The sequence below is a fragment of the Penicillium antarcticum genome (genome assembly GCF_028974205.1).
Source record: "Penicillium antarcticum strain IBT 31339 chromosome Unknown utg000003l_segment0_segment0, whole genome shotgun sequence".
NCBI classification, from domain to species: Eukaryota; Fungi; Ascomycota; class Eurotiomycetes; order Eurotiales; family Aspergillaceae; genus Penicillium; species Penicillium antarcticum.
The window spans coordinates 2311255-2324889 of record NW_026695301.1 but is presented as its reverse complement, the minus strand read 5'-3'; the positions used below and the strand labels follow the sequence as shown (position 1 = coordinate 2324889).

General features: G+C 48.2%; 5 protein-coding genes across 5 annotated transcripts; all 5 read right to left on the bottom strand.

The window, feature by feature from the left end:
• Positions 1 to 85: 85 nt before the first annotated feature.
• Positions 86 to 1053, bottom strand: N7508_003588 (uncharacterized protein; the record flags this gene model as incomplete). The annotated part of the gene is made up of 3 exons (XM_058461654.1): positions 86 to 470; positions 495 to 572; positions 629 to 1053. 3 exons carry the CDS (start codon positions 1051 to 1053, stop codon positions 86 to 88), a joined length of 888 nt encoding a protein of 295 aa, XP_058322231.1.
• Positions 1054 to 2888: 1835 nt separating this feature from the next.
• On the bottom strand, positions 2889 to 4828 carry N7508_003587 (MFS transporter; the record flags this gene model as incomplete). The annotated part of the gene is made up of 6 exons (XM_058461653.1): positions 2889 to 3143; positions 3213 to 3785; positions 3853 to 3914; positions 3985 to 4379; positions 4443 to 4710; positions 4816 to 4828. 6 exons carry the CDS (start codon positions 4826 to 4828, stop codon positions 2889 to 2891), a joined length of 1566 nt encoding a protein of 521 aa, XP_058322230.1.
• A 1904-nt stretch (positions 4829 to 6732) lies between these two features.
• Positions 6733 to 7674, bottom strand: N7508_003586 (uncharacterized protein; the record flags this gene model as incomplete). Its single annotated transcript, XM_058461652.1, has 2 exons — positions 6733 to 7425; positions 7570 to 7674. 2 exons carry the CDS (start codon positions 7672 to 7674, stop codon positions 6733 to 6735), a joined length of 798 nt encoding a protein of 265 aa, XP_058322229.1.
• Positions 7675 to 8063: 389 nt separating this feature from the next.
• sit2 (putative siderochrome-iron transporter) lies at positions 8064 to 10053 on the bottom strand (the record flags this gene model as incomplete). Its single annotated transcript, XM_058461651.1, has 3 exons — positions 8064 to 9001; positions 9058 to 9671; positions 9734 to 10053. 3 exons carry the CDS (start codon positions 10051 to 10053, stop codon positions 8064 to 8066), a joined length of 1872 nt encoding a protein of 623 aa, XP_058322228.1.
• Positions 10054 to 12376: 2323 nt separating this feature from the next.
• Positions 12377 to 13631, bottom strand: N7508_003584 (uncharacterized protein; the record flags this gene model as incomplete). Its single annotated transcript, XM_058461650.1, has 6 exons — positions 12377 to 12672; positions 12729 to 12923; positions 12975 to 13088; positions 13137 to 13280; positions 13334 to 13412; positions 13473 to 13631. The coding sequence occupies 6 exons, from the start codon at positions 13629 to 13631 to the stop codon at positions 12377 to 12379; spliced, it is 987 nt and encodes a 328-aa protein (XP_058322227.1).
• Positions 13632 to 13635: the final 4 nt, after the last annotated feature.

Here is a 13635-nt window from a genome sequence, read left to right as displayed (position 1 = left end):
TTCACTATCCAAGTGAAGCGTTTCTAGCGTCAAAAGCTGTCATTTTCGGCGTCGATTTTGAAGGTACTGATATTTCAGTTGTAAATTATGAATCATCGCTCTGTGCCGCCTTCCTAATCCACGCGATAGTATCATTCCACTCCTGCGGAATCTCGTTCAGCGGTTCCAGAGTGGCCATGACCAGCCGGCGGCCCCAGTCCCGCACGTACCAACGATTACACATAAGCCGCATAGCAAGGCCATAATGAAGAAACAAGATACGGGCAATCCACTCCTCGTTTCGAAGAAGTGAGCAGAACTCGTCACTGAGAAACAGAGGCCATGCTATAACACCACCCTGCGGTCCGATTTTCGGCCATGGCTCGATGGCTTGATATAAAAGCTGCCATGTGCCTCGGTAAATACCTTTCTTTGAGTCTTCTTTTGTATCGATGGTGGATAATAGTTTGTTGAGCGATGCGACGAGGTTCCTGGTATGAAAGTTAACTACCTACTCTCCGCAGTCTGCGACCATTGAAACATACTCATGGAGACGGAACAATTTCTTGTTATCTTCTTCAGGGGCACTGCCACTGTATTATGTTAGCTTGATCTTCTTTTTTCAACTCATCGAGAAAAGACGCCATACTTGAAATGCCTCCCACCCTCCAGGCTTTCCTGTGTGTCAGGAACACACAACCACCCCGCCAACTGTCCACCACCACCATCTGTGTTGATTCGGTTAAAAATCATCGCCGGCCCAGATATCAAATTTCGAACTTCGAGTATCACCGACACCGGGTCCTGTGGTGGACTGTCGAGGGAGATAGCTTTGAACCCCAGGGTGAGGAGGAGAATGAAGATGGAAGCCACGAATGCGGGCTCATAATTTGGAGGAGAGAGGTCTGAAACAACTTTTCCCAGGCCAGAGCATGCTTGACCTTGGTAATGAAGTGCAGAATCCAGCCATGAAGCTCGGTTTTCTTCTTCAGCCGACGCAAGATGTAAAGCTGAAAGTGCTAAAAGGCTGTCAAGAAGATATGGAAATGAAGATGCCATCCGAGGAATGCTCATTGATAGATGGTAAGCGGAAAGACCATCTTGAGATAGAGTGTGATATGTTGAGGTGAGATATTGATGGAACAATCTTGTCTCCAGCATGCGCGTTGGCTGCGGGCGATCTACCGCCGGTGTTGTACCACCACTCTCTGAGCCATCTGGAGCTTGAGGGCTGTCCCCGTCACTACCAGACGGGGGATAGCTGCACTCCAATTTGCGTTTTCTGCACAGAGTGCATTTTGGAACACCTTCATCGCACTGCAAATGATGTCAGCGATGGGACTCAGTGAAGCGACGCGCGTCTGGGCGAACAGGAGGGCCAGCTTTCCAGCGACACGGTCAAGTTGTAGCGAACAATGGTGGGACCAATTGATATAGGACAGTGAGCCCATTGCTGAACCGACCTTGACATGTCTCCTTTTACATTCCAAGCACCCCTTCCTGGATTTCGTGTGGCTCCGACGAGATGGCATTGATGGCTACTGCCATTCAAGAGAACAGAGGTACTCCAGATACAGAAAAGATGAAGAATCTCAGGCTAAATCCACACCGCCGACCTCGGCCGTTTTTTTCCTGGGGGATCTGCTGCATATGATCTCGTGTGATTGGCGTGGGGCTGCCTCAATGCTTATATAACACCCGCGCTAACCCCATTTAGAAAAAGAGCAAAAGAGCCAAAAAGACAACACATGCGAAAATGTTGGGAGACACGGCGTGGGTGACGATCTTCGTTGAAGGAGCTGTCACCCATTATTAGGGTGTTTCCATGTTGCAGGAAGCTGCTTACTTGAAACGGGATCACCGGTCCGTATTATGGCCCCCCTGTTCGAGACCAAATCCCAATTTTGGACTGCGTACATAATGATGTCTATCCCGAGCCTGACTACAACAGTGCAAAAAATGCACCGTCATTCCTGGAAGTACTCTTTTCGACTGGTATTTATATTGGAACTGTGGGATTCTGCATGGAATCAGGGGAAATTTCTTGGATGCTGGAAAAGAGAGACATGGCAGACGCGCCTCCAAGCCAGCCAACCAATGGCAGAGACAGATTCCAAGCCCTGGATCCATGAGGCAGATTCTAGATTTGTGATGGAAGCGGGTATATCCATACCTCCAGGAATCTCGACAAGGCGCTTTGTCGAGGCGAATGGATCTAAGCCAATTGTGGAGGCCGGGTCCAGACAAATCCTCGAAGCAGATTCGAATCGGCTCTATCCCCAGGGCGAAATCTTGCTTTAAAAAAATCGAGAGATTTTTGATGCAGTGCATCCGTCTGATCGAGTCGATGATTGTGTCTTCCATAAAATATAGATCGAATCAGATTAATATCATCTGGCGAGACCTTGAATACTAAGAGTCTCCGGATTCCTGTTTTCTTTGACACTGGTGAAGACGACAAAGTCAGCCCGCCAGCTCTTTACCAAAAGTATTCTGGCGCTACAGGGGGTGGAAATGTTGAGGTGCTCAAAAGTGGCGGACATTGAAAGTTGTTTGAAAATGCAGATCGAGTTGTAAAGGTGGTTTTGGCCCAGATTTAAGAACCGTATATTCTTTCTTCTTGTTTAGGATAGAAGGCTTGAGATTTCACCACCATGAATTGTGAGAACAGGAACCTTTTTCAAAGCATCAAGAAGGATATAATCAACAGAGACCCAATATCATTCGAGACTGGGGCCCAGTCTGTGCCGAGATAGGCAAAGATTTGCCTTCATACCAAGACGTTCGATAAATATAATCCAATATAATGCTTCAATTAAGTTCAGGGTAACTGTTATGCTTATTTTCATAATGCCTGCAAACCAAAGCGCCCTAAATATGCTCCCATCTCAATTCAACCCGTGCTCTGACTAAAACTCCACCTGGAACCGCTTACTGATTCTTATGCGCTCACCATACAACCAAAAGATGACAGGCAACCCACAAAGCGCCAATGCAATGAATCCAAGTAACGAGTTTCCCCAGCCCAATCCAAGTGTTTGGTACATCTTTGGACCAGCGAGAGGGAGCATTGCACCAGCCAGTGAGCGGAAGACGGTGTTGGCGGCCATGGCGGAGGCCGCGTAGATTGTGAATGCGTCGACTAGGTAGGTACTGACTGACATCTGTAGGTAAGTACCAGTTAGCGACATACACAAACAAATGATAGGATGACAATAGAGAAGAAAACATACGAAAGAAACCAGCATGCCAACACCCAGGAACGAAGTCCCTATAATGGGCACAATCCAGTGAGTACGGTAGTATGCCGACCAACCATACATGAACAGCGAAGCCGGAACAAACAGAGATCCAGGGATCATAGGGGGAAGACGGTATTCTGGTTTTCTGACTCCGTTTTTGGCAGACAAGTAGTTCAGTAGACGGTCAGAGGTTGCCCCTAAAACCACAAGCCCAACGATTGATCCAATTCCGATGCCGAGATATGAAAGACCGACTATTCCTTGCGAAAATCCGTAATTCTCTTCAAAGACTGGGGTTATGGTTGTGAATAGCAGATAAAGATATCCGTAGATCACACCGACATAGAGGGAAAGAAGGAAGACAATCGGTGACATGAAGAGCATTTTTGTTGGGCGGATGATTGAAAAGAGGAATAGGTCTCGCGGTGTACGGCCGCTGTCAAGGGCTGAGCGTAGATTCATATTTCCTGTTTCTTTTTGGAGTTTCTTGGTTTTCCGGGCTAGGATTGTTGGTGCGTAGGACTCGCGGATGGTGAATATCGAGGTGAGTGAGATTGCACCGCTCTAACAAAGAGTTAGCCAAAGTCCACCTGCTTGTCATGTCGTGTCAATCATAATAATCTCAACTTACAGCCATAGCCAGAACCCAGAAAGTCCACCTCCAGCCCTTGGCCTGCGCCAAGAAAGCTCCAGCTTTAGAAAGTCAGCAATCGATTCCCGATGACTCCGCCTCTCCTCTCTTTAAATGGGAAATAGAACATACCAATAGGACCAATAACGGGCCCAATCAAAGGCCCAATAGCCCAAGCCGCCATAGCCCCACCTCTCTTCTCCTGGGGAAACATATCGGCAATAGACCCAGCACCAATAGTCAACGGGCAACTACCCGCAAAGCCAGCAAAGAACCGAAACACAACGAGACTGCCAATCTCCGGTGCAACAGCGCAAGCAATCGTCCAAATCACATAGAGAACATTGCAGCCATGGTAGAGGTACTGTCGACCATACATCTCTGATAGAGGTGCCAGCAGAAGTGGCCCGAAACAATATCCTAGTAGGTACACCGACACCACAAAGGATGAGAGCTCTGTGTTTGTTACGCCGAAGTCTTTGACTAGTTGTGGGACGCCTGGTGCGAACATTGAAGAGCCGAGGGGTCTGGGATATGGAGTTTATGGTTAGCTGCTAAGCTATATGGGTAATAACTGAAGGGTGGCGTACGTGAGTAGGGTAATCAAGGCAATTGAACATGTCGTCCCGAGTTTCTTCTTCGCGGTCCAGTTGAGTGGGTTCTCAGGATCATCTGGTCCATCCCAGGTGACGATGTTTGGGTCGACATTGACTTTTTCTTCACTGGCGGGTTGTATGGGCGGTCCACTCTCGAGATCAGAGTCTCGTTTGGTTTGATCAAGTGCGATATGTTTTTCATCGTCTCGGTGAATTTCCTGGGAGCTGGCTCTTGGCGTCGATCCATCGACCGAGGGGGTGTCTGCATGGGATATCTTAGTTTTTGTTCGTTGTTACGCTGAGCCGTGTGTCAAGAATTGGTTTGATATCGAGGGCGTGCGTAAAAGGAAACGGGAATCAGACTTACTTGCGCCGTTCATGATGTAGGAAAGATCGTTGTCGCAATAATCGAGTTCGATCGACGCTTTCCACACTGCTAATTATCTCCACTTGGGCTGATTCTCGGTCTCAAACAATCAATGTTTGCTTGGCTCTTGTCTAGCGGATAAAATGATTTTATATCGCCAATCTTCAGAAGAAAAAGAGGCGAGACGAAGAATTATATGAGAAGAGGGGTCTAGGCTCGAAAGCAGACGATCATGAAGCGCACTAGCTTCGGGTTTTAGGCCGAACGCCGGTGCATGCATAAAAACTCCGGATTTGTGGGATAATTTCCCACGCGATCTGCAATTTTCAGTCCGACGGGGTGTCCGCTAGCTCGCTTGGCCTTTCTATGGTGTAGGAGGATAAGCTGCAATCTCACATCAGCCAATCTACAGCATACAACCAATATGCTACTACCAGCATTCTATTAGTGCACAAAGAGGGGTGGGAGAGAACAACCTGATCGATCCCGGTTAGGGGCATAAAGGGGCGCCGCTCAATCGAGAGGTCCGAGCCTCGCACAATTTTAATGCCGTGGGATATGTCGTTTGTGATATTATCTCCGAATAATTTAGAGGAAGCACATAATCTCTGAGGCATATAGTATTAAGTACAGATATCTTCTCCCGCCTCCATAATCCCCATATTTGTGGAGAGAACTAGAGTTATCCCCGCCCCCAGCATTCGGCTAACGGCAGATTCCGGTGGAGTGTATACGCCTCTGCATAACTCTGCATATTTACAGGCCTCGTGGTTACCTCTTGGCCCTGGGGCTAGGACAGCCAAGGCCACAACCCAAAGCCTGAAAGGTTCTTATATGTACATGATTGGTTGGAATGTTTGATCTCGGCACGGAAATGCCGACTTAGTATTTTGAGTCTGGTTACAGGATCGCATTTGGTATTCTATGCATTTTCTCCACATGTGGCGATGATGTTTTAGAATCCTATATGACATGAAACTATGTACATATACCATCACAGCGCAAAAGAACCACCATGATCATCACAAGCATTACCATCATTCGCAAATATATCGAAAACACCCATTTCAAGATCCAAATCCAAATCCCGGATTTCATTCCATGTCGATGGATCATGACTATATTCCTATCCAGCAGCCACGTTCATGGCCGCCGTCGCATTCTCTAAACTCCGAGCAGTACTAACCAAAGGATGAACAGGCTGATACATCACCGGCGATAAACGGAGGATCCGGGCCAGTCGATGGAGATAACCGGGAATACCCTCGTCGTGCATATCACACGCCAGGGGCGTCTGCTGACGTGACACTCTTACCAGGCAGACGCAGGCAAATGCGATCATTGTTCCGATGTATGGTGGGAGATTTTCGGGCCATAATTCTTTGTTATTGGCGTCGTTGGTTCCGTCCACTGTACGGCGGATGATCTCAAGCACGCTTTTCACTGCGCTGTTGACTAAAGTATTCACGTTGGTATCAGATCCGGCAGGTGATTTTGTGCCATGCGAAGGGGACACCAAGTGTGACGATGACCCCCGGAAAACATGCGAAAAAAGATATATTTTCGCAGAATATAAGTAAAGGTCGAATACACGGCCGCTAATGGACCACAAATCTACCTGACTGGTCATATTCAGGCCAGAAGGGTTTGTAAAATAACTCTGTAGGGAATCGCGCGGTCGTCGGAGTGATTTGAAGTTTCGTGTTAGGGGTGGTCGACCGTATATGAGGGAGCAATGGTGGTCGCAGATGTAGACGAGCCAGTAAAGTCTTGTGCGGTCGTAGTTGGCGCGTTTTGTATGTGGCAATTTGGTTATGCGTCTGTGTAGATCTATTTCTGTGGCTATGCGGACGGCTTTTGGTTCACGGTATTAGATTTGATTGACGATATTGGCGCCTTGAATTGGGGGTACCCACCTCAACTGTTGAGTACGGCTGATACTTCATTGAGCCATAATGCTCCAATGCACAGAGTGTGGACATCGTCGAATGAATGGTTATTCGAGACCATTTTGGAGGAGACTTGGGTTTTGAAGAATTCGAGAAGAGCGTTATAGTTCTTGGAGCCAGCGCAAAAGGCGGCCACAGTGGTCATTGCTGTTGCTAGGAGAGAGGAGCGAGTGCGGATCGTGCTCAAGGTGTCGTTCTCGTCGAGGATATGGTGTAGATAGGGATCAAGTTTTCTTCTATAGTATGCGAACATACACTCTGCTGTTTCTTGTGATATGATTCCACGGGATATTGGGTCCGGAGTTTGACTCGGAGGCGTTTTCCTGTCCCTTAGAGTTAAGCTGACCATTGATGATGCCAGGAATGCCCCAAGACTGCATGATAGTTTTAATGTAATCGTTCCAGATGAATTGTTGTTCTGCGGATTAGATTGCACATCGACTCTCTCTGTATCGAGATTGTCGATGCTTATTGGTTGCTGCCCGGGAGCAGCATTCCCAGCAGAGACTCTGGGAGTTTGGTTTGTGCTATGGATGATAAACTGCTCAAGTCTGCTCATGCGGCCTTCCATTTTCTCTCTCCAACTAGTCATCTTCATTAAAATCTTCAGCCATAATGAGAACATGAAGACAACATACGAAACATTATTTTCTAAGAGCATCTGCAGACTGTTATTAACAGTACAAGCCGGCCCACGAGATTTGCAGCGATTGCAAGGGGGCTTATCATTATTTATATGACATTTGATCTGAAACACAATATTTAGCCAACGATTCTATACTTGGCAAGAAAGACTTGATCTCACCTTGAGCTTGCGACACAGAACACAAGCCGTGATCTTTCGCGAGATATTCGGGATTTTTCGGTCCCCGAATGAATCGCGCAGACTCATTGCTGCGGAGGGCGGCATTGCTGCGGTTCAACTGAAGATGGGAGTAGAAGTTGAAGCAAGGAAAAGGCAAAATCGAAGAGGTATGAGTCGTGCCTCGATGGGTTTCGGCCCCACCACGGTCCTCTTGTCGCCGCCTAGTCATTCGCCAGTCAGAGTAATTCGAATGGGATTGTGAAACGGGTTCCTCCGCTTATGGTTAGAAATTGATATTGCTTAAATGGTGTTTTATAATCATCAAATCGTATTCTGTATATATACCGTGGTTTATCCACGCTCAATGAAATAATTACAATAGACATAATTGAAGTCGGACATTTCTCTGCACGGTAGAGAACGAGCCAACTCTGAACAAACAAAAGACAAGACATTCCGACCCATGAGGGTATACTGTGCAATGGAAAGTCTGCCTAAAAAATCATTTGACCCTTGTTCTGCTTCACATTGACATTGTAGTTCTTCCAAACCATGATGCAAGGGAAGGCGAGAACCAGAATGCAAGTCGATGCAATGCAGTTCATGCGCTGGGCGTAGCCCCATGTATACGCAACGGCATCATGAAGGGGTGAGCCCCAGGGGTAAGTTGTTTGGACATTGATACCATCGAAGTAAATCTGAGTGGCGTTGCCCTTCAGGTTGTCAGGCAGTTGGGAAGTGAGGGTATCAACAAAGACGTTGTTATAGATGGCAGCACCCACGGCCAAGCCGATCGCTCCACCGATGTTGGAGAACAGTCCAATTAAGGCCAGCATCATTGGAGTGCCTTCACGGCCACCTGCGACCATGACAGCCATGTCTTCGCCGATTACTAGGGTACCTCCGGCGAAGGCAATGAATATCTGACACATGACAACGTAACCGATGCCGTGTTCTGAGCCACGGAAGTAGATCATCAGACCGGATCCGAGAACCATGAGTGGTGCGCCGAAGAATAGGCAGATATATTTGAAACGAGCAGTTGCCCAGATGATGGCTCCAATGATCGGGGAGAAGAAGCAGGAGCCAACATTGTAAATCTGAAGCATATATCCTGCTTGCACTGCCGGGATGTTATAGGACATCAGGATAAAGTTGTAGAAGTACTGATCCCAGAGTTCGAAGCTGAAGAAGAGCACAGCGGATAGAAGGCATGCGCCTAGGATGGTTGGTCGCTTGATCAGCTCATAGCGGATGAAGTGTGTTTTTGCACCCCATTTCTCCCATGCGGCGAAGACGAAGAACATGCAGAAACCGATCACGATGAGAGCAATGAAGGTTGCGCTTGCATACTGGGAGCGTCCATACTGTGCCAGACTGAATGGCAGGAGGAACAAGACCCAGGCAATCATTAGGAGGAAAGCACCGACCACTATAGATTTTTGAATGTTAGTGCGGAAAATTGAAAAGTATCGCGAGGTTTCATACCATCAAACTCGTGGAAGTAGTGGGTGACGGACTGCATAATAGTGCGACCACTAGGCTGGCGACGGAAGATACCCTGCTTCCTCGCTTTCTTTTCGTAAAACTTGAACACCATCGCGAGAGGCAAGAAGACGAACGGCATGACAATGCAAAAGATGCCGTATCCCCATCGCCATCCGTACTTGGTGTAGACCGAGTCTGCGGCTAGCGAACCGGTGAACGCAGTGACAATGAACGGTGTCTGAATGAATCCAAAAGCGAACGCTCGGTTCCGCAGACCTGAGGTATCCGCAATGAAGATATCGAGGATAAGATATATGCAATAGTACCCAATCCAGTATAGTACGTAGCCCGCTGCATATCCATTGGGGCCATTGCAGGCAGTCAAAACAATCATGCCGAGGATATAGATACCCGTTGACACAACCAAAGCCTCGGCACGACCCCAGAGATTCAATGTCTTACCCAAAGGTAACTTCATAATGCCACCAACAATATTCGCCAGGATGTATGCTGTTGAAACCTGCGGCGCGGATTTGAAGCTTCCCATAACGTAGTTGATCAAGAAGGTACTCATCGCGGAGTGGAACGCCAACATGAAAAAGCATATCCAGATCCTATAATTGACCATGTTAAATACTGTCCGTTTATCTATATGCAACGCAGACAACCAACTCACCAAGCATAGATTCCGACCAACGCCGACCGGCTCCAGACAAGAGCCGCCGCCTCAGCCTTCTGTTGACCTAGTTCAGCACCCTCTGTAACCTGATCGGGGTGTAGTGCCAGTTCCTTCTCATCATCTTTCACATCACCGGTGTAGAAACCGCCAAAGCTGGGTGATTCGGTATCGGATTGCGACGCTTCTTGAGACCCCTCTTGGCCGGCATCGAGGCCTGATTTCTCATGTGCATGCGATCCATATGATTCGTCTCCGACTATTGCTCTGGCGATGGCACCGCCATCATCGCGACCTCGCACGATCTCGAGGACGCCCATTCTCAATCCCGTGAACGGAGCACGAGATGCTCAAACTGAATGCGATCCTCAGTCGTGGATGCTGTGTCAGGCTAGAGGGTATAGCGGGATGTAAAAGACAAGAGAAGCATTGAGGGGTCCCTATGATCTGGAGGCCCGTGAGCTCACAGAATCCGAACTTCCCGCAACGCAACCCCAATTTTTTCCTCGAAACGGAGGCTCCGAAGATCAGATAATATCAGGGAAAAAGGATCCATACTTGGACATTGCAGCCAATAAGATACTGCCCTGGAGGAAAGTGATCGCTCATTCGCCCGTGGGCTGGACCCATTCCACAATGCTTATTGGCTGGTGGCGAAGTGTGTTTCCCAAAGTGGTATAGCGTTCCCACCCGATCCCAGAGTTGCAGTTTCCCATCTGCGACCCTGACCCGTTTGCGTCTTGAATATCAGTGTGTTCTTTTACTTACAAAGTCGTAGCACAATCTGTCTCGCTTAATTTCCTCCTTATCGCCTGGGCGCAGGGCTAGACTCTGCCCCTTACGTCTCCACGCGAGCCCCCGTTCAAGGGAGAAAAAAAAAAAAAAAAAGCAAAGATGACATAGATCCTTTTCAGCCACCGGAGGCACAAGCAATCACAGAGCGTTATGGTGTCTGATCCCGGCGGTGTTCAATCTAATTGGATAACCAGTGTGGAACGGCTGCCAGCTTCCTTCGGCAACTTCGTGAATATCTTCACGCAATTTTAACTTTTCAATCCTGTTATCTGATCCAAATCAGATACCGTAAAAACGCCGCCGATGACGCCGACAATGCAAGCTTCAAAAGACCTTGGCGTCTTCACAAGCCAGTCAAGCCTCTCCCGCCTCTAGAAGGTCTGTGGAACGCACAGACTGGGGTACAAATTGTGACCCAACCCCGGTGGAGCCCCCTTTCCATTGTCATTTGGGGCGCTTGAGGCGTGTCACCCGGTCATCAGCCTTCCATGCCAGGGTTGCCTTAATCCTTCCTATAGGCATTTTCGGCTTTTGCGATCAATGTTCTCTTTCTATTGGCCTCGTGTCCTTCGAAATGTTGAACTATGGGATGGTCTTCTGCCTTCAGGCGAAAGAACCTTGCAGTATGCCTCTCGGGACCACCGGGGGCTGGATGGACCAGAGCTTCTCGCAGCTTAGGACCATCAATCTTTCATCGCATCTCATCTCATCTCATTTAATCTGATCCTTTGCCACATACTAACGGAAGCCCCGAATATGACTGTTGATGATGCTGCTCAAGTTGGAATGACATGACATGCTACGGGTCCTAGCAAGGAAGCCGCGAATATCTAAGAGTCCAAACTTGTTTTTTTTTCTTCTTTCTTGGTTGCATTCACACTGTATCGTTTGCTGTATGCCCCGATGGATTCGGATGAGCAGGTCAAGACAATAATCCGCACATCAGCAAGGACTACAAATCCTGTAGAAAGTCACTTAGTTCTACGGACACAAAAAACACACAAAATGTAGATGGAATTTTGTGGTATACTTCCATGTGATGCTCCCTTCGCATAAGATCATTAACAGTCTTTTGGAACTTAAGAGCAGCAAAAAGATGACAAGTACTGTAGCCAAGGCAAACATGCACAGGGCAATGTACGGGTTTGCACTGTTTGACCTACAAAGCAAACATGAATCACGTGACAGGCATGCATATATATACCCGCCGCGCCCGTGCAAGTTTCCTCCTTTTTCTTTCTTCTTTAGCTCTCTTTGCCTATTGGCTTAGATCAAGTGTAGTATCTGTTCTTTTCAGTTTAATCTCTGAAAGTTTCCTCTTGGAAACACTTTGATTATTCTCATTTTTGGAATCAGCAACTTGGCCTCTGTGCTTGCGCACGCCTCGTTGCACTGTGTCATCGGGCTTACACTACCCCCGATCGACGCGAATTCTTTTTCATCAACTGTGTCGGCTTGTCCGACCGTTTGGAGATGAAGTTGTTTGCCGCCGTCGCTCTGTCACTGTCTTTCATATGACCTGTTCGTATTGTTTACCTTCCATATAAGCTTGAACCATCAACCAGTTTGGCCCAGTATCGCTGGCTCATGCACCAGGCCTCTTGTTTACTTTCTTTTTCTCACATCACTGTCCTTCTACTTGTCTCACCTCCACTCAATATGGCTGCTCTGCAGCATGTCCCTATTACGCTGAACAGACTACGACCACTTCAAGTCTAATTAGTGACTCCCCTTCCCTCGTCCTCCCCCAACGACAAACAACTCTCAACACACAGTGTACTTCAAGTTAAACCCCAAATTTCATTCAAGCATATCACATCATGACCGCCAATATCTGTGGTTCTATAATTAATGTCCAACCATAGCCTGGTGGACAGGACCATATCTGTTGCCATGAGGCTTAGCGGCATCGATAATCCTGCGCATTTCCTGCTTCTCCTCCTCAGAGAAATCCACATCCCGAGAAGCCCAGTTGTTCTCAAGACGAGCGGCCTTGGTGGTTCCAGGAATGGGGATCATGCCCTGGGCAGCAACCCAAGCGAGAGCGATCTGACTGATATTGCAGCCCTTCTTAGCAGCAAGCTTCTTGACTTCTTCGACGATTGCGCGGTTCTTGTAGAAGTTCTCGCCTTGGAATTTGGGAGCTGTGAAAGGTGGCTGGGTTAGCAACTGCTTTTGAAGACGGCGGTGTTATACTCACAATTACGGCGGAAGTCATCGGGGGCAAAGTCGTCTGGGCTATTGTACTGGAAGTCATCGACCAACCAGCCGTGTCCTAGAGGGCTGTAGGCGACATATGCGACACCTAGCTCCTTGGCTGTGTCAATCAGACCGTCAGTCTCGTGCACGGTCTCGAAAGCAGAGTACTCGGCTTGAATGGCGTCAATCTTGGCAACTGTTCACCGTAAGTCTCCAATCTTCAAGGGCTTCAAGGCTTCAAACGTACTAGAGTTAGCCTTGCGCAGGGTGGCGGCAGAGCACTCGGAAAGTCCAATGTACTTGGTCTTTCCGGCCTTACGGAGCTCGTCAAGAGCAGGGATGGATTCGGTCAGAGGTGTGTCTATCGGGGATTAGCAAGTGAACAACGACAGATAATAATCTGACATACTGGGGTCAATGCGGTGCAGATAGTAGAGATCGGGAGCAAAGCCCAATCGCTCGATAGTCCCATCAATGTACTCCTTGATATGGGCGGCGGAGTTGGTGACTTGGAAACCAGCTCCGAAGACGTCAAGACCACATTTGGAGGCAACTAGGACAACAATTAGTTATGACCTTCAAGGCGATATCGCGAAATCCACATACTGAAGACTTTGTCGCGGACATTGTGCTTGCGAATGAAGTCGCCGAGGAGCTTCTCGTTAACACCGGCCTGGTAGACAACCTGCGCGCCTTGATGTTAGACTCTGGGCTGTATCCTAAGGGCTGTGGATGAACGGCTTACGGCGGTATCCCAGAATGTGCAACCAAGCTCAATAGCCTTGAGCAGGACAGGCTCGGCCTCCTCGAGGCTCAGGTTGGAACCCAGACCGTGGCTCAGACCCATGGCACCGAAACCCGGTATTGGGACCTGGATGCTGCCGAAGGGAAGGGTCTTGACCATTTTG